A 19,177-nucleotide genomic window follows, 5' to 3' on the forward strand; every position below is an offset into this window, starting at 1 on the left:
GAAAAGCTTAACTGGGAAGATACATTTATTGAATAATTGAAAGGAGGAGGAAATGCATTACCGATTAGCCACAAAAATGCATGACGCCTAATCTGTGCCTCAAGAGACTCATGTAAATGGGGAGTCGTAAAACTGTCTCAGCCCCCGAGTTCTTACAGTTCTTACCAGCCTTCTAACCTGCCACCCTTGCTTCTGGGTTGCAGGAGTAGGGCATCGGCAGACTGATGATCGCTTCCAGGTTTAGCTGAAGTCCAAGTGTTCTAGCAACTCTTTGTAGCTTTCCTACCCCTTCGCACTGTCTCTCTGTACCAAATATTGTAATGGACTCTTGGATTTTACCATTACCTGCTTTGTTCAGGATTTTTGTTTCGAAGGGGGCAGCAATGTGTAAATCAGAGAAAAAGCAATTAATGGTGGCAAGAGTTAGGACTAGAACAAAAGCCCTCTGATTCATTAAACAGCCAGGTGACCTCCATCAAGTGCGTTCCCCAACTTCTCGGGGCTCATTCGCCGTCTAATCAGAGAGGATTGGATAATGAGATCCTTGCTACTCACAGAAAGAGCCAAGGCTCAGTAGTATCACCTGGGAAATAGAAAGGGAGACTCTGGAGCCCCATCCCAGAATTCCTGAGTCCAAATTGGCATTTTAAGCAGGTGTGCAGGTCATTTGTATGCACCTTCAAGTGCATGGTTTTCCCAGATTCTGGTCTCACACCGAAATTCTGGGCTTCTGGGTTCCCGGAGTCATTCATCATAGCCCCATAGGAATTTGCAGGGCTCACTAGGGAGATTTTGGCATTCCTGTGCACCCCCCTCTGGTTGTCCGGGATGGCGATCCAGTCTGCTCCCCGCCCCCCTAACTCTAGCTGTGTCTAGGTTGGTACTAACCGACAGTGACAAGGGGGCAACAGAGGAGACACGAAAGCCAACCCCCTTTGTCTTTACAGAGCCTTGGGAAGCAAGCCCAAGGCTGCGCCACGCCCCCTGCCAACTTGGCTGTGTTGTCCTCATTCTAGAGGCTCATTAAATAAAGAACGAGGAGATAAATATAGTCAAGCTACATAGACGAAGCACTTATCTATGTGTTTCTAATGTGCTTCCTTACCGGCATAAGGAAAATCGAAACGATGTTCTCTGGGTGGTGTCCCTTGGAAAAATGACACTTTTCTTTTATGTCAGAGAGAAACTTCGTTTGGACACTGATTTGGGGCGGGGGAACATGAATTTGAATTTAAATTTAATGAGATGGAAAATATTTATGGATTTCTCCTTCACCTTCCCAGCCTGGAGAGAACAAAGCACTTCAAAAGGAGAGAAATGTGTTCCTGCCGTTATAGCAAGCATAATGATCCTAATTAGCCGTCGGAGTGTCAGAGTGGGAAGAACCCTTGCTTATGCATCCAGAACTTCTCACTGAGGAAAATCTCTTAGACCGCGTCCTGTTAGGATGTCTGGGGTGGTAGTGCTTGTGCCGTGGACCTAACTAACCAGCTTGCGTTGTAGGAAGCCGGTGTATTTCAGTGAGCTCGTGTAATTTCTTGCTGTGGAAATGATAGAAAAAACATTGAAAGCAAAGCCCAACCAGAGCCCCTAGGTGTGAATGTCTGGAGATAAAGGATCTTCTCTCCTTATTTAGGAGTTCGGGCTGCACGGGGCCTGTCCACATCAAGAATCTTGATGGGGCGCCTGGGTGGCTCAGTCGGTCGGGCGTCCGACTTCAGCTCAGGTCATGATCTCACGGTTCGTGATTTTGAGCCCCGCCTTGGGCTCTGTGCTGACGGCTCAGAGCCTGGAGCCTGCTTCCGATTCTGTGTCTCCCTCTCTCTCTCTGTCCCTCCCCTGCTCATGCTCTGTCTCTCTCTGTCTCAGAAATAAATAAAAACACTTAAAAAATTAAAAAAAAAAAAAAAAGAATCTTGATGTTCTGTCTCAGCCCTCAAGTTTGTGGAATTCATAAAATTTCAGCTTATCGTTAGCAAAAATCTTCCCAGAAAGGCTCTGAAGGACAGCACTGGATGGAAATATGTGTGAGTGGGATGCCAGGAGTCTAGAATTACTTTTCACCGAGGTCTTATCGGATGCTTTATCCTTTGGTGGCTGAAACGTGCCAAGAGGGGACTTTCTTTGCATGCTGCCCGTGCAGTTGTAAAGATAGCCAGGGTCACATTAGCCCCAAAATGTGCCTTGTTTATAAACCCAGTTTGCTTCTGCTTTTGAGCATGTTATAGGCTTGGTCTCTTTTTTTTTTTTTTTTTTTTTACCCAAAGGACGTTTAAAATAATGGGTCACTTTGATGCAAATTCCAGGGGAGAAAGATGGCAAGTGTGTGTACCTAAGAGGACATCCACAGAAATTGATAGGACCATTGAGAATACCATGTACTTTCCACACTCGATCCAGTGAGATTGGAAGGGAAAGCTGGGGGCCCAAAGTAGTTTAGTTTGGAATGCCTGGAGCACATCTTCATTTCAGAGAGTATCGTAATCGGTTCTCTCCCTATTTCTGAGCTGTGTGATAATAAAAGGATGGCTTTTTTAGCACAAAGTAGTGAGAAGGGTCATTCCCTGCCCCCCCCCTCCCCGATGTATACAAAAGCATAACTCATCAATAGGGACATTTCTTTCTATTTCATGTATTTGTCTTGTATTCTTCTGTTAGAGGATTTTATGGAGTTTGGCTTATGCGGTGATCAAATAAACACTCTGTGAGATGTGGCGTAGATGTTTGGGGCTTTGGAGAGGAGCCCATCTTTTAAATTCCTAACAGGAATTTTGCCTCCTCATTCAGCACTGCACCCTTCCGCTGGCCGGGGGCGTGGGGGACCCTTTAAAAGGTCTGGCTTTGTATAGCTGACTGTAAATTGACTTGAATTCGTGTTTGCACCTTGGATCTCAGACGTTGCTAGGATCACTTGGCGAGCACGAGGAGGCCCGCCGTTTGACCACAGTTTAGCACTTGCCAAACAAAAAATTATTTCTGTAAATGTCAAGTGTGTCTCATCAGTCAGAATGGGAAGGGGGACGACGCAAGGCCAAGAAGGAACATCTGTGGGTGGTTCAATAGCATTTGCTTCACTTGCTGTTTGAAAACACCGCTCTTTTGTATATTCAAGAACTGTATGGGTTTTAAAAGGGAGAGATCAACTTGCCGGCTATTGTTTCTTAATTTTACTGCATGAAAGGTTTTGTCAAGACTAAGGAAGACATGCACTTTCAGACCCTGGTGGCCTAGGCTGCTTTCTGGAATGCAGCCTCCTCTGGCCGGCCCGTCCTTCCCCGTTCACAGTGTGCTCGTGTCCCGCACGTGGTAACGCGAGGACAGGAAGCCAGAAGGCGGCCCTGGGCCACCCCGCGTCATTGAGACCGTGCGACCCGGAATCCGGGCTTGGACTTGGCTCTCAGCTCCTCGTTTCACACTCACGTGTCATTACCTGTGGTTTTTGTCTTTGCTCTCCCCCCCACCCCGCACAGATCCGGAGTTAGGTGTCGGCACACTGCCCGAACATGACAGCCAGGATGCAGGGCCGATTGTCCCCAAGATATCCGGTCTAGAGAGAAGCCAGGAGAAGAGCCAGGACTGTTTGAAAGAGCCCATCTTTGAGCCCGTGGTGCTTAAAGACCCCTGCCCTCAGGTCCCCCAGCCGCTGCCCCAGCCCCAGGCGGAACCCCAGCCCCGAGCTCCTTCTCCAGACCCCGACCTGGTGCGGCGCACAGAGGCCCCGCCTCAGCCCCCACGTCCAAGCACACAGCCACCACAGGCGCCCCCAGAGGCCCAGCTTCAGCCCGCCCCTCAGCCTCCGGTGCAGAGGCCGCCGAGGCCGCAGTCCCCCACCCAGCTGCTCCACCAGAGTCTCCCGCCTGTGCAGGCCCGTCCCTCATCCCAGAGCCTCACCCAGCCATTGTCCGCCTACAACAGCAGTAGCTTAAGCCTCAACAGCTTAAGGTGAGCAACCTGCTTTTTTGTTGTTGGTTTGTTTTTTTTTTTTTTGGCCTGACTTTTGCCATCTTCTTTGGGACCGGCAGGCAGGAGTGGGGAAGGGGTTCCCAAGGACAGTGCAAACACTGACACTGTGTTCCCCGGGAGGCAGAGACCAGGGGACAAGGAGAGGGCCCCGCAAGGCTTGGGGCTCTTGGGAGAGGGCAGGTTGGCCTGGGTTGGGGAGACAGGACGTTGTGAAGAACTAAAACAGCTGCCGACACTCCCGGGGGGGGGGGGGGGGCGGCAAAGGCAGGAATGGGAGGGAGTGTGCATAAGACACAGTGTAGAGGGGAGCTCCCCACCCTGTCCCGGAGAGAGGCCACGAGGGGAAACCTACCAGCCCCCAGTGCTAGGAGATTTAAAAAAAATTTTTTTTAACATTTACTTATTTTTGTGTGTGAGAGAGAGCACACGCAGGGGAGGGGCAGAGAGAGAGAGGGAGACACAGAATCCGAAGCAGGTTCCAGATTCTGAGCTGTCAGCACAGAGCCCGACGTGGGGCTCGAACCCACAAACTATGAGATCGTGGCTTGAGCCGGAGTCAGAGGCTTAACCGACTGAGCCACCCAGGCGCCCCCAGCGTTAGGAGATTGTTAGAAGGGAGGGATTTGCCCCCATGAGAGGATGTGCTGCAACTCCAGAGTCAGGAAGATGGGGACCAGGGGACTCCGGTTGAGGCTTTCCCGTTACGATGTACTTCTTCCAAGGTGGGTCAGAGGGGCGTAGGAGAAGCTAGCTGGACTGGAGAGAGAGAAGCTCCCGTGTGGCGATCCAGGCTCTCCTGCCTTGTCTTTGCCAAACTACAAAGGAAAGTTTTCAGAGTAGCTCAGTGGAGGAACCGCCGAGGAAAGGGAGACAGAAACCCGGGTGTGGGGCCAAGCGTGGCCCACCCTCGCTTGCCCCGGAGGTTGTAATTCTAACCTAGTAGGGCTTTGCTTTCCTTGTGACGTGACCGACGGGGGGGTTCTGGGGCAGGCTGTTTTCCTGTCTAGGACAGGGGAAGGGAACTGCCTTTGCCAGGGTTCATTTCTGTGGCCCTCCAGACCACAGCGGTGATGAGGGGCTCCCTGGTTCACCTTCCTATCTGTGCTTCTTCATCAAGGGGCAGCAGTCAGACAGGGTGAGCTCAGGCCGTTGTTCTCGTCCATTTGTAAAGTGGAGGAAATGTGGCTAGTGGAGGACGGACAGAAGGCGCAGGGTTTCTAGGGGCAGAGGTGAGAATGGCCACAGAGCGGGAGCCGACGAGAGTTTCCGGCCGCCATCGGGTCACCAAGTGTTCACCGCTGAGAGAGAGAGAGAGAGGGAGAGCATAAGCAGGGGAAAGAGAGAAGGAGAGAGAGAATCCCAGCAGGCTCTGTGCCCTCAGTGCAGAGCCCAATGCGGGGCTCGATCCCACAAACCATGAGCTCATGACCTGAGCCGAAACCAGGAGTCAGACGTTCGACCCACTGAGCCACCCAGGCGCCCCTGCGGTTATGATTTTAGCAGAGGCTTCTTGTGGGCATGAGGGAGGGTCTATAAAGAAGAAGGAACAGGAGAAAGCATTGCACGGCTTTGGGCAGTGAGATAGGATTTTTTTTTTTTTTTTTTTTTAAGAAAATAAATTGCTTACCTCTTTTTTCCTTCCTTCCTTTTTTTTTTTGGTCACTCCAACAGCAGTAGCAGAAGCAGCACCCCAGCAAAGACTCAGCCCGCCCCGCCTCACATCTCTCACCACCCTTCGGCCTCCCCGTTCCCCCTGTCACTGCCCAACCACAGCCCCTTGCACAGCTTCACACCCACCCTCCAGCCCCCTGCACACTCACATCACCCCAATATGTTCGCCCCTCCCACGGCTCTGCCTCCGCCACCACCTCTGACTTCAGGGAGTCTGCAGGTCCCCGGACACCCGGCCGGAAGCACTTACTCAGGTAGGAGGGGGGGCTGACCTCGCCCACCTGCCCTCCCGTCTCCCACGCTTGGGGCCTCACCACTGCCTGTGTGTCCTTCATGGCTAGGTTTTATCGACTGACCAGTTGCTGCTTTGTTATAGAGACTCTTGTAACCCGCCTCTGGTCCTTCATGGGCTGAGGTTTGGCAGAGATACACGCCGCCCCCTACCCACCTAGCACAGCCCAGGAGGCTCGGACACAGCCAAAGGGAAGCCCGCTGGTTGGAAGTCCAGAGGCTTTTCCAAATAAGGCCACGCGCTACGTGGTAAAACACGGATTACATACGCCCGGTCATCCCATTCGAGGGACGGAAACTTCACCAGGCCTGCGACTGTTCTGTTCCAGTCTCTTTAAATTCCATCCTGGTTTAAGGGGGTTGTTTTCAAGGAGTGGGGCCTTCTACGTTCTTGGGAGGGGAAGATGCGCTTTTCGCTCCAAGGTATCCCAGAGTTTTAAGTCTTAGCAAAATCCAGCCTTGGGTACTGGCTTCTTCTCTCCTCACCTGTATTGACCAGGCTGGTATCCCACGTTTGGGCCCCTGTAGCCATGTTGTCCCACTGTGGCAGACATCCCCCCTTGAAGACGAGGGCATGGGAACACAGCCAGGTTAACAGAGATCAGTGTGCACTCAACGATGTTAATTCCTTGAACCCTCAATATTGTCCCCCTGTGGTAGATGAGGGAGCTGAGACCCACCCAGGTGGGTGATATCCCCACCCCCCACCACGCCCAGGCTCCCTGAGCTGGCGGTCACAGAGCCGAAAACTGACCTCTGGCTGTTCGGCCTGGAGCCTTGTCCCCGAAAGCCTAGGGGCTGGAAGAACACAATTCCATTGTGACTGGGCGTCAGGATCCTCCGGTTGGTTGTTCCCTTCCATCCGGGGGCACAGGGGCCCTCGGGGGTGCCCTCGGCCCCGCCGACCTCTCTGGTCAGGGCCTCGGGTGTCCTTATCCAAAGGATACCACCCGGGGCAGGGGGGGAAGCATCACCCTCTCCCTTTCCTTCTTTTCCAGAGCAAGACATCTTGCGACAGGAACTGAACACACGCTTTCTGGCCTCTCAGAGTGCTGACCGCGGGGCTTCCCTGGGCCCTCCGCCCTACCTGCGGACCGAGTTCCACCAGCACCAGCACCAGCACCAGCACACGCACCAGCACACGCACCAGCACACCTTCACGCCGTTCCCCCACGCCATCCCCCCCACCGCCATCATGCCGACGCCAGCACCTCCCATGGTGCGTACCCCAGGCAGAAATGTGAGGATAAGTAGAGCACGACTCTCTTTTGTGCAGCACGCCGGGGCGGAATGGGCCGTCGGGGCACAGGAGACCGGGTGGGGAGCGCTGGCCACTTAGGGGCCTCCTTTGGCCTCGTCCGTCTTGGCTGGAGAGAAGGGAGTGCGCCCTGCTCCGGGCAGCGCTGACCCGGGGCCCGAGGCAGGAGCCTCTTTCTAGCAAGTTCTGTCCAGCACTGTGTGTGCGCATGGGCGGAGGGGAGGGTATTTTAGATGCCCTCCAAGCAGTCCCAGCCAGTGTGGGTAGTTAACTTCTTCAAGGGCAGTTGTGCCTTTTTGAGCATCTTGGGGGGGTCGCCACCAGGTGTAAAAATGTATCTGTCGGTGCTTCGCACCGAGTAATAAGAGCAAACAGATGCTCATAGAATACTGGGAGTCAGGAGGAAGGCGGAGGAGGGGAGAGAGCCGTCAGAAGATCTGGACTGTATCTGTTACCCCTGCTCTTTCAGGGGGCTCCCCAAGCCTGTTTTGTTGGGGGCGGGGGTTATATTTTTTGTATTTCATGAGACGGTGCCCAAGTCTGGCATCCTGCTCTGTCAGCAAGTGGCCAGGGAGCGATGCACCCACAGGGGCAGAAGTCGGCCCCGTGATGAGAGCTGCCATTGCCAAGGACATGATCTTGGTCTTGACCCGGGGCTGGCCCTTGCTGGATGAGCCACCTGGGATTTGTTTTTCTTTTTTAACTTACAAACTGTAACGAACAGTCCCATATTAGGGTGCTAAGTATTCTGAGATAGAGCCCTGTCTGCCACAGTGAGTATTAGAGTGTTTTACTGACTTAATTTTTCATATTTAAGGAAATACTTGATTTGAAGGCAGTTAGTGTCGGCATGGCGAGAATAGATTTGAATTCCGTGATTTTTAAGAGGTGCGCCCTTCACCAAACTTTGTGTCCTCTCCTCCCTCCCCCTCCCATTTTGTTCTACTTAACGTTTTTACAGATGGAATTTTATTTTTTTTTTTTAATTTTTTTTTCCAACGTTTATTTATTTTTTGGGACAGAGAGAGACAGAGCACGAACGGGGGAGGGGCAGAGAGAGAGGGAGACACAGAATCGGAAACAGGCTCCACGCTCTGAGCCATCAGCCCAGAGCCCGACGCGGGGCTCGAACTCACGGACCGCGAGATCGTGACCTGGCTGAAGTCGGACGCTTAACCGACTGTGCCACCCAGGCGCCCCTACAGATGGAATTTTAAAGTTTATCTCGTAAATTTTATTTAGGAGAACATTAGAGATGAGACCTTGGGACCAAAATGTTTTCCTATAGTAAATCCTGTATGTTTTTTTTTCTGGATGAATTGTTGTCCTTCTCAACAGTTACGTTTTTTAAGGGCTTAATATTTGGGGAAAGAGTTTATGGCAGCCTGAGTGGGCTGTTAAATCAAATCTAACTAAGGGGGGGTTGTAGCACCAGGACGTTGACGTTATTTAGAGGAAGTGGTGGGATACTCTTTCCTGCTCAAAAGAGAAGTTCCAAGACCTCTGCCAGATTCCTTTATATTTGGGTCTAATACGTTTCAGCAGGTGGCTGAACATACAGTTCTTCAGCCACAAGGAAGATGGAAACGGAGGGAACTCTCTGGATAAATCAGACCAGATGCTCGCTTCTCTTTGATGTATCTGAATAATTGCCCCTTTTCTCCAGTTTCAAGGTCTGGTTTATGCCGGTCTCTAAATGTAGACCCGAAATGACTCTCCGGTGTGGCCAGGACCGCAATGCACCGTCTGGGTTTTCACTTTGGTTTCCCCTGTCTTGTCGGAGGGACTCAGGAGTCGAGAACGGTTCCTCACGTACAACGAGGTCGTGGAGTCTGTTGACAGCCTAATTAACGGCGGAGAAGCTCGCTCAGGGCTGCCTCCGCCGAAGCCGTGAACAGAAATGTAGACTCTTTAAGTAACTAGCTTTTGCTTTGATCCCTTTACAGTTTGACAAATACCCTACAAAAGTTGACCCATTCTACCGGCACAGTGTGAGTCTTGTTACCATGCTACACATTCAATGTAACTGCTTTTCCATTTTTGTCCTCTTGCCACAGATCAGTAAATGACTAGCAGCCTTCCTTAATCATCTTTGCGAGAATTCCCATTGCGCCTCGTCACTTTGGATGCTTGCTTTTGTGACGTTTGCTTCTGGTAAAGATGCAGTATCCTCTTCCGAATCAAAAGATCATTAGCGCTCCTGACACCTTAAAGCACAGGTGAACCTCACTGCGAGCCAGGCGTCTGTCCTCAAAGTGGGGGGTCTGCACTTGAATCACTGTGGCCGCAGGAGACCCTGGAATCACAGGATTTCAGGAATTGCCCAAAACATCCTTAGCACAGATTTCCCAGAACCCAACGTGAAATATTTCTTCCGAACAGAATGTCGTTCGTCTTTTTTGACTCCTTAAGTCCTCCAAAAGCAGATTCTCATTTCCTCCTGGACTAAATGTAGACCCCTCTCCCACGTGGCTGGTCGTGTTCTCCTGGGCTTGTTACAACCAAAACCAAAAACTATCATTCCAGTAAAAGAGGGTCCTAAGATTGAAATACATGGTTTTTCCCCTTTAACCTCATTCTTCTTTATGTAACAAAAAATTTTTTTCTTTTATGCCACGTTAAAGAGTACGGTTCTAGAACTGAAATCGGCACCAGCCTATTTCGATACCTTTCAGTTGAGACGTGAGACGAGGGCTTTACTTATTTATCTTCTAAGACAAGCACCTTGTACATCTTACCGTGATATTTTGATTATGGAGTGAATACTGCATCCTTCTTACCTGAAATTTTGCAAGTTTCTTTGCTCAGTGGTTTATTCATATTTTTCAAGCGACACCAGAAAGAAAGAAGAGGAGTAATTTCTTGTAGCCACGTTGTCCATCCGTCCTCACCTATGCTTGCTTGGAAAGAAGTGCTCCTCAGTAGATCAGCAAAGCCTGTGAGCTCATTCCTACTCCGAACCAGATAATCAGACCCTGCCTTAGTCCAGAGTGTAGCCAGCCGAGAAGTCAAAACTACAAGATATTAGAAATCAGTTAAGCATCAGTTACTCTAGAGACGTGCAGACATAACGTGAGGGACCCTCCTCAGGAAGAGATGCGGAAGGTATATCCGAGTGCCGGAGCCCCACGTTGTTCTGGCACTTTCTGCTCACAGCACTGTGATACAAAAGCATTTTTTTTTTTTTTAAACGGACGTGCAAAATGCAGCAGACGCCTGGGCTTCCTCTTTAGCACTGTCCCGCGAGTGGTGCCGTCCTTAAGGGCCATCAGATTTCTGCCCTTTGTGTTTGTGGATTTCAGCGAAGGACTAGCTAAGGAAGCCATTCCTAGAGACAGTTGAGCGTGCTCAGCCAGTGGCTCAGATTTCCTTCTGAGTAAATCTGGACCAAGTGTAGTGCCTTCCTACATGCGTGTGCCACCGGCGGTCCTAGAAGTACGATAGAGAGTAAGCCCGGGGGCCTGAATTTCCGGCAGGTTTATGTTTTATTACTTAGGTACTTCAGATTTTTCATCCGGTGGGGGGGGGTGGGGAGTCCAGAATAGGGGACCGTATTCTAAGAGGGTCAGTCATGGACTATAACAGCAGAAGGACAGTGATGAAAATATCTAATTTTTGTATTGAAAACGTTAAAGGAAATATACCCACCGAGAGGCGGAGTATTAGAGACTTGAGTGTGTTTTAGTGTGGCATGTATTTAATTACACCGCTTCATACAGTATACTGGGGGAGGGTTATTTCATTTTATTAGTTATAGTGGATAATGTATGAAGTACTTCGTCTCCCCTGCTTTGGGGATTAGGACCTTATAAGGGGAATTAAGATGGAATGCGCTCAAGTATCTAAAACACAATTTTAGACTTAAAAGTAGTTTTAAATGAGGGCACTTGGCTTGCAATCACTGTTTAAGTGGATTTAGTTCAATATCAATTAGTCTGAAAAACTTTGCTGCATCATTGAAGGGAGCAAAATGAAATAAAGACCCACAGAAAAGCATGTGCCCTGAAAACAGGATTGCAAAATGGGCATTTCAGCCATTACCTAGAAATAGCTAACAGAAAGGCATCATCAGGAAAAGCTTGAGTTCTTAGTATTGTGTTTTTGACATTTTACGCAACCCGAAAGGTGGGCCGTGACTTAAATGTCTGTACGGTGGTTTGATCAAAGTAAATGGAATCGGAGCAGTGGGATCTCGGAAATACTCCATTTCTAGAAGGAGGAAACCATGTCTGTGCCTTGTGTTCAGTATTGCTGCATATTTCTTTCCTCCATCGTGTCCTCTTAATTCCAGAAAGTTCATATTCTTAATTCAGAATCATTCTTCTCCCTGCACTGAGTGGTCGGACACAGCAAGGGCTGGGTTTGGGTAGCCCCCAGTGAGCCTGTCCACCTTCTAGAAAACAGTAGCTCCGTTGTAAGTGCACACTGAATCGTTTCGTTTTACCCTCCCACAAATATTTGTCATGATTTGAGATGAGACAATTAAATTGTCCTCTGAAACTGCCACTTCTGGAACAACGTAATGAAGCAAGGATTGTGCTTATTTTCTCATTTCCTCAAACTATTAAAAATCTAAAATTACTAATTGAGTTTTAATGGTATAAAATCCTGGAACTCATAAAGAGTTGCTTCTTTTTCTTCCTTTTTCCCTAATTTTTCTTTTTTTTTCTTTTTTTTTTTTCCTTTTTCTAATTAACTTGTAATTTTCCGGGCGTCTTATTTGGCTCAGCACCCCTCCTGTTTTTGATGCACATTAAAATCTCAAACCATTTAGGTCTTCTATCCGATTTAACAATTAATAATTAGAAAAGCTCCCTTTCTAATGATGTCCTCATCTGGGACATCATTTGTTGGCTGATTGATTCTGAACTACTTTTAACTTTTTAAGTTAAGCATTCATGGCACATCTGTGTGATCATCTCATCCTGGCTTCTTGACTAATAGCATCAAACTGAGATTATCTGGCTTGCTAATGTTGATGTCGTTCTATGGGAAGGGAATTGGAATATATCATTTGCCTCCTACTAAAATCTTTTTTTCCCCTCTCCGTCTTTGGCCACAGCTCTTCCATTCCTACCCTCCTGCAGTATCGGGCATCCCCCCTATGATTCCACCCACTGGTCCTTTTGGTTCACTACAAGGAGCATTTCAGCCGAAGGTAAGAAACCTTACCGTGGAAATAGGCAAGCATCCTTACCAGCCGAGCCCCAGGCTAGGCGTGCGGGTGGGTTCTGCATCCTGTCGCCCGCCAGTGACTAATCTTCCCAATCCGAAGTGACCACTGGGATTAGAGCGACGTTTTGGTTTTGTTTGTTTTTTTGGGTTTTTTGGGGTTTTTTTTGCGAGCCCTCTCTCTGAGTTTTAAACCTCAGCCCGAATTGCATTTTCAATCTGTATTATCCATATAATCTCAGCTGAGCCGCGATTTCCTATAATCTTGAAAATATACAGAATACGTATATATATATATATTTTTATTGCCAGTATTGTGGACATAAGCTTCTGGTCAGGAAATGTATGAAATGTCAGATATGTGTGTGCACCAAGTTGTCCTTGAGTTACACGTTACGAGCAAAGAGGCAAAGCTGAGCCTTGACTGATTGTAAGAGACAGGAAGAGAACAATTCCAAACTAAAATTGCATCCTTCCAGTTGTGTGAGGGGAAGAGGCTTCTGCTCCCTCTTTCCCCATTTTGCTCCTGAGCCCTGTCTGTCTGCAAATTCTGGCTCTACTCTGCTTCAGTCCTCCCTCAGCCGTGGTCATGCTTACCAAGGTCAAGACCAACAGCCTCATGGGAAATTAACCTTTGGCCCTTTAAAGAACTAAACTCGTTTCTACCTAGTCAGTGTTATCCTACTCATCTGGGGCTAGGCTTCTCTCTGAAGGTCAATAGGGAGGAGTCATTCTCAGGACACTCTGCCCTTATGCGACTTTATCACAGCCCCTTCTTTATTTTTATACAAAAGCGAAGTGCAGTTATGTTAGTAACCGTCCTCAGACTTTTTCAGTAGGAAAGTTTGCTGTGTGTGGTTTTTGGTTTTCCTTTTTATTTGTTTATTTTTCCCGATCTCGTTTCTAAGAGAAAACACCAGATTGGGGCCAGGGTCTTCCAGCATGAGCGCATTTTGCCTTTCTAGAGGCACGTTGTCATGAAACTAGAAACAGGAAAAGACCTTTAAAAGCATTGGGGGTAGGACGAGGTACACCTCAGAAGTGACATTTATCTGCTTGGAATTGTGGCTTATAGGCCGGGTTATCCATACCTGGGACTTGCGTGATGGCCCTGTGAAACCCTCCTGTCTCGGGATGAAATGACAATGACTTTTCAACCCCTTCCCCCGTCTGCCATTACCTGCACCCTCACACCCTGGGCCCTGGTCTGTCCCCTCTGGGCTTCACCAACTCTCCAGTGCCTCTCCAAACAGACTGCTAGGTCATTTAATAAATTAGACTATTTCCCTCACTCACAATTATCCAATCACACAGAAAACTACATCTGGGCAAGAAAGTGTCTCTCTTGGTGTTGAAATAGGCCTTTCCAGGCCATCTTACTGATTGAATATGTAGATTGCAGTTCATTAGCGGAGTTCTTCATATGTATGCAAATCAGGCTGTTAACAACTCCAGCTTAATTGTTAGTTGTACAGCAGCTGACTGCTTTTCCTTCTTTCATGCTTCCCCCTCCCCTCCCTTCTCCTTATAGACACGCTTTGTGCCTAAGCTTGGGCCCTTCTCCCACCCGCGTTAACTTCTGGCGTGAGGGGAGTCCTCGAAGTTGTGCTTTCTGCAATAAGATACCTGGTGAAACGTGTCCTGACGCCTCCGTCCCCCCAGATAGTAGGGACTGCGAGCGCCAGAAGTAGGCTTTTTTGTCGTTGCTGTAAATTCAAAGGACACAAGCCTGTGGATAAGGTTATTGTTACGAATGACATCCAAGAATGGTGGTGGTTTCGGAAAGATGAAGCCGAATTACTGTAGGAATCAGTGAATAGGAGATGTGTGCAGTCCCGGAATCAGGCCCGCTTGTTCCATCTCCACCCCCGCTAATGAGTAATGCCCGAGCGTGATTCCTTGTTATTGTCTGCCGGTTAAAGTTTAGAGTTAGCTTAATGTCTGTGAAACACTTGCAGTTATCCGATGAGGGGCACCTGGTACAGCAAATGGCCGCGACGTTCACGCAAGCAGTTCTTAGCGCGCTTGGTGGTAACGCAAAAGACACAGTGACAGGGCCGTCCGTGTGTCAGAAGAAGGTGGAGTTGGGGGCATTGCTTTCGCATGTTTCTTCATGTTTCTTCTCTTCGGTCCTGTGCTGCTTATTGCGGTGAGAAGTGACGTGGTCCACGTCTCCGCTTTTGGATGCCTTCCCTAGACAGGGCAAAGTCGGGTCAGGGTCCCCGGAGAAACTAGGGAGCGGGTCCTCTTGAAGAACATGTGTGATCAACTGGGGGAGATGCCTCTGTGAACTCTCGTCTTCCAGAATGAAACAAACAAACGAAATCGACGTTTGACTTGCATTATTTTAGAAGGAAAAGAAAGATCTTGCTTTTCAGGTCATGTGTTCTATGCCTCCTAAGCTGTGGTCTGATTAATTTGTAGACCTCCAACCCTATCGATGTCGCTGCTCGACCCGGGACCGTCCCGCACACTCTGCTCCAGAAGGACCCGAGGGTACGTAGAAGAAAGTCAGGCTCGGTCACAGGTAACGCCAGGGTCTGTTTGTTTCTGTGGGCCAGCCGGCCCAGGTCACGCACCTTCCGCAGCCCATCTGAGCGAGCTGCCGTGGGAGCTGTTCCTTCTAGTTTGTGCAAGAAAATGCCAGTCACTCTTAGAGAACAAAATCTCCCCTGCTCCCTTGTGGCTGATGGCACAAGGGGAGCAACTCGCCAGCAGGGGAGAAGACAAATGGCTTGTGGTCCAAGCCCAGGAAGTGGGCACTATCAGCTTGTGTAGTTTCTGTTTGACCAATCTTCTCTGTCTACGTCCCCTTACATATTCTCACCGAAGAAGTAACTGTAAAATGTTTTGAATGGAAAAGCATGAAGCACCTCTCTTCCTGGACGTCACAGGACCCTCTCCCCGCACCGCCCCCAACCCCAACGGCACTCCTGGCTCACTTGTAATGCAGAATCCTCCTCTGACCTGAGTCAAATGTCCCTCGCGCTTTGGTTATGTCACTCGTTCATAACGCACACCTCCACCCCCTCTCAAAAACAATTGGAAGATCTACAAAAGATGCAGTCTTGTCTCGTGGGTTGTTACTTAACGTTTGGCTTTAGAGTAAATGTGGACAGACGGTGACTTTTTACAACATCGTCTTCTTCCCTGGCTAAGGGCCAGTCAGAAACTGATGACCAGAGTTAGGTAGAAGTTAAAAATGAACTAGCTGGGGCGCCTGGGTGGCGCAGTCGGTTAAGCGTCCGACTTCAGCCAGGTCACGATCTCGCGGTCTGTGAGTTCGAGCCCCGCGTCGGGCTCTGGGCTGATGGCTCGGAGCCTGGAGCCTGTTTCCGATTCTGTGTCTCCCTCTCTCTCTGCCCCTCCCCCGTTCATGCTCTGTCTCTCTCTGTCCCAAAAATAAATAAATGTTGAAAAAAAAAAAATTTAAAAAAAATTAAAAAAAAAAAAAAATGAACTAGCTACGTAAGTATTTTTACGATGTTTAGTGAACCTTTCAAAAGTGTGTAATACCTCTAAGTAGTGTGCGGTCATCACATGGAGTGCGTTGGTTCCACCTTACGTCTGGAGAGGCCAGCTCTCCCAGAAACCCCTGGGTACCCAGGCTTCTAGGTCTACGGTCCGGTCCGGAGGCCGTCCTCCCTTAGAACCCAGGCGGTGTGGTTAGAAGGGCTGTTCAGATGTATAATGTGAGCAAATCATGTTGCCGGAGGGCAAATTGCTATTGATTAAACTTGGTCGGGGGGCTTGTCAGCGTGGACGTGCCCAGGCTTGTGAAGTGGGGGAAGGGACGCTTGGCACTTTTGATCGTGTGAAAATGGGTTAATTATTCTCTAAAAGGGCTTCATTTAAAAGTAAAATTCTAACATTTTAATTTCCCCTCCTAATGAAGCACTACAAATTTGTTAATTAGAGCAATTGTTTGAGTGACAGGCATGTAACCGAGTTGTCATTTTCTCTTCACAGTTGACAGATCCTTTCAGACCTATGTTAAGGGTAAGAGAGCTTCTTCTAGAACTGTTTTGCAACCTCTGTTTGACTCCCTGCGGGTTAAAAATACAAATCCATTACAGGGAAACAAGCCATAGAAACGCTGGAATAAAATGTTGGGAGGAGAGTGGCTGGGCTTTTCAGGTAGTGTAATTGGAAATGGCCCACATTGTGTTGCTTTGAGTGTTGGAGGAAGCCAGGCCATTGAGGGAAAGCAAACAGCACATTCAACTGAGGCACCGTATCTTGTTGGTAGGGCTGCTGAAAGCTTGACTACTGGGAACATACGTGGGAAGTCTTCAGCTAAAGGCAGAAATTAGGATTTCACTGAGCTCTGTTGTCTCTCCTGCACCTAGAAGAGATAGATAGATAGATAGATAGATAGATAGATAGATAGATCCATCCATCTATTTATCTGGGCTGGTGGCTGCCTCATTCTGTGGTACGTGATGTTGACCCTCAGAGCCATTCAACCTATTTCTCTGGTGCAGAAGAGGGACATACTAAGCATTGGTTTTGTTAATGTGTTGGGTGGTCTGGAGAGTGGCCAAGAGATGACCTCTGAATAAACGCTGACTTACTGGGGAGGGGGATGGTCGGATGGAAGATGGATGGATGGATGGATAGATTTCCAGCTACACTTAACCCATTTCTGGTGCCTCTCATCAGAGAATTCAATTTCTCCAAAGCGAAACAAAGGAGAACTGTGTCATCACGTAGGTGATTTCAGATGACCCATGATTTCATGACACGGGAACTGACCCCAGACTTGGATTTAAGGATATCTTTCAGAAACAGCTCCTTAATATAGAAACCAGAAGCGTCTGTCCTTTGGCGATGTAGGAATGGGGCAGCGCTTCCTCTCATCTGGCCTGTAGTTACTGAGCGCGTGTCGGGAGCTTATGAGTAGGTTACACAACAAGACTACAAACCGATTGGCAGGAGGTGGTCCCTGCCCTCCAGGGTGGTAAGACAGCTCACTCAGTTACTCCTCTGCTTGGAAAGCAAGACATGAACTGATCTGAGAGACATGGCTTGATACACTCCCAGACGTGACGGCAGCAGAGGCCTAGAGCACAGGAAGGAACCAGCTCTCTTTGTTTCTTCTCTTTTCACTTGGGAACGAGCGACACCCAAGAACACCAATGGGTAGTTGACTCTTAGCGAAGCGTTTGTGGGAACAGGACTTCAATGGAAATGTGAATTTCTTTGTTCCGCTCTGGGGGTTAACACAAAACCGCGTTGGGGGAGGCTACGCGGGTTCTTCTGTACCCTCTCTTGTTTTGAACCGATTCACAGACGCTCCCTAATTAGCTCTTCTGAACAGCCGATTTGCCTGGTAGCATGGCCGCATTTGTTAGGTACAGCTTCCCCCTCTCCCGCTCTGCCAGCTGGCACCAGAAAAGAAAGAAGAGACACAGAGTGGGGCTCGGGCTTTTGCCATCTTGTGCTCGGTAACCGGGGAGGTCCCCGTCAAGTGTGGCTTTCTGAGCAGTGGCTTCCAGCTCGGGCCCCAAGGGAAGGAGGGGCAGAGCTGACCGGGGTTCCCTGAGGCCTGGGCCCTGGGCAGCCGCTAAGAGAGGGCACTTGGAGGGGGGACTGAGCACAACCGGGCCGTGAAAAAGAGCGTCTGCAGCCAAAATCTGCTGAAAAGCTCTGAAGGAATTGGGAGATGCTGTTCTCTGGAAGGTCTTCTTGTGACCACATTGCTCTTTGTTGTTCCAGAAACCAGGGAAGTGGTGTGCTATGCATGTTCACATCGCCTGGCAAATCTACCACCACCAACAGAAAGTCAAGGTCAGTCTTGCCTTCCTGGTCTGGCGGGGGAAGGGGGCAGGGGGACAGGAGCATGGGGCGGGGGCCGGGGGGGGGGGGTGGGGGGGATCTCCGGATGGAGGAAGGAGGCATTTAAACAGCTTCTAAAGATCCACTGGCAAGAAGATGCTATTAGGAAATCTTACTATTAATTAGGGAAACCACCAATAAAATGATAAAATAGGAATAAACCAAGAACTCCCTGATGGTTTGTTTTTTTTTTTCCTTTTAGAGGATTTTGTCATCATATTGATCCAAATTAGATTAAATCCTGCAAAAAGGGGTAATCTAATTATAGCAACCACGTGTTTATACAGAAAATAACAGTGTCTGGAAACAGCCACACATGGAAGTTTTCAATTCTGTAAGATTTGGCGCATTGGTTTCATTTTATGACTTTGAGAAGCTTATAGAGCCCTTTAGACCCTATGGGATGCTACTAAGCTTCCATCAGCAACGTGTGGCGTTAAGAATTTCTTGAGGCGCCTGGGTGGCTCAGTTGGTTAAGTGTCTGACTTCAGCTCAAGGTCATGACCTCGTGGTTCGTGGGTTCGAACCCCGCATCATGCTCTGTGCTAACAGCTCAGAGCCTGGAGCCTGCTTCTGATTCCGTGTCTCTCTCTCTGCCCCTCCCCTGCTTATGCTCTCTCTCTCTCTCCCTCTCAAAAATAAGCAAACATTAAAAAAAAAGAAACCTAAAAAAATAAAAAATGAATTTCTCTTTCAGACGTCGTGTTTGGTTCGCAGTGACCTTAGTCATCTTGATGACCAGTGACACAGGTTAGAAAACAGTCAGTACCTGTCAGAACCACCTCCGGCCCGTTACCCTGCAGATTATTTTGCTTCCTTTGGCTGTGTTTTTGTCACACAGATGAATACTACCTTCCACTTTTCCAGCCATTTACGTTCTAGCCATTAGATTGCTGACAATTAAGAAGGTGGGGCAACTCTGAAACCCCCATATTTGAGGGGCGCCTGGGTGGCTCAGTCAGCTAAGCGTCCACCTTCGGCTCA

General features: G+C 49.0%; 1 protein-coding gene across 1 annotated transcript in view; it reads left to right on the plus strand.

Annotated features, from left to right (window-relative positions):
- The first annotated feature begins 3,311 nt into the window (after nucleotides 1–3,311).
- The window catches only part of AUTS2 (activator of transcription and developmental regulator AUTS2), a 28,623-nt gene continuing 12,757 nt past the window's right edge, over nucleotides 3,312–19,177 (plus strand). Inside the window, exons 1-8 of the mRNA XM_040456308.1 lie at nucleotides 3,312–3,942; nucleotides 5,635–5,888; nucleotides 6,924–7,144; nucleotides 9,130–9,174; nucleotides 12,246–12,341; nucleotides 14,780–14,851; nucleotides 16,325–16,354; nucleotides 18,074–18,145. Coding sequence (XP_040312242.1) covers nucleotides 5,795–5,888; nucleotides 6,924–7,144; nucleotides 9,130–9,174; nucleotides 12,246–12,341; nucleotides 14,780–14,851; nucleotides 16,325–16,354; nucleotides 18,074–18,145 — 630 coding nt within the window. The 5' untranslated portion in view covers nucleotides 3,312–3,942; nucleotides 5,635–5,794. The remainder of the gene's footprint in view (nucleotides 3,943–5,634; nucleotides 5,889–6,923; nucleotides 7,145–9,129; nucleotides 9,175–12,245; nucleotides 12,342–14,779; nucleotides 14,852–16,324; nucleotides 16,355–18,073; nucleotides 18,146–19,177) is intronic.

This window comes from Herpailurus yagouaroundi, unplaced genomic scaffold (assembly GCF_014898765.1).
Source record: "Herpailurus yagouaroundi ecotype Mexico unplaced genomic scaffold, PumYag 216, whole genome shotgun sequence".
NCBI lineage: Eukaryota > Metazoa > Chordata > Mammalia > Carnivora > Felidae > Herpailurus > Herpailurus yagouaroundi.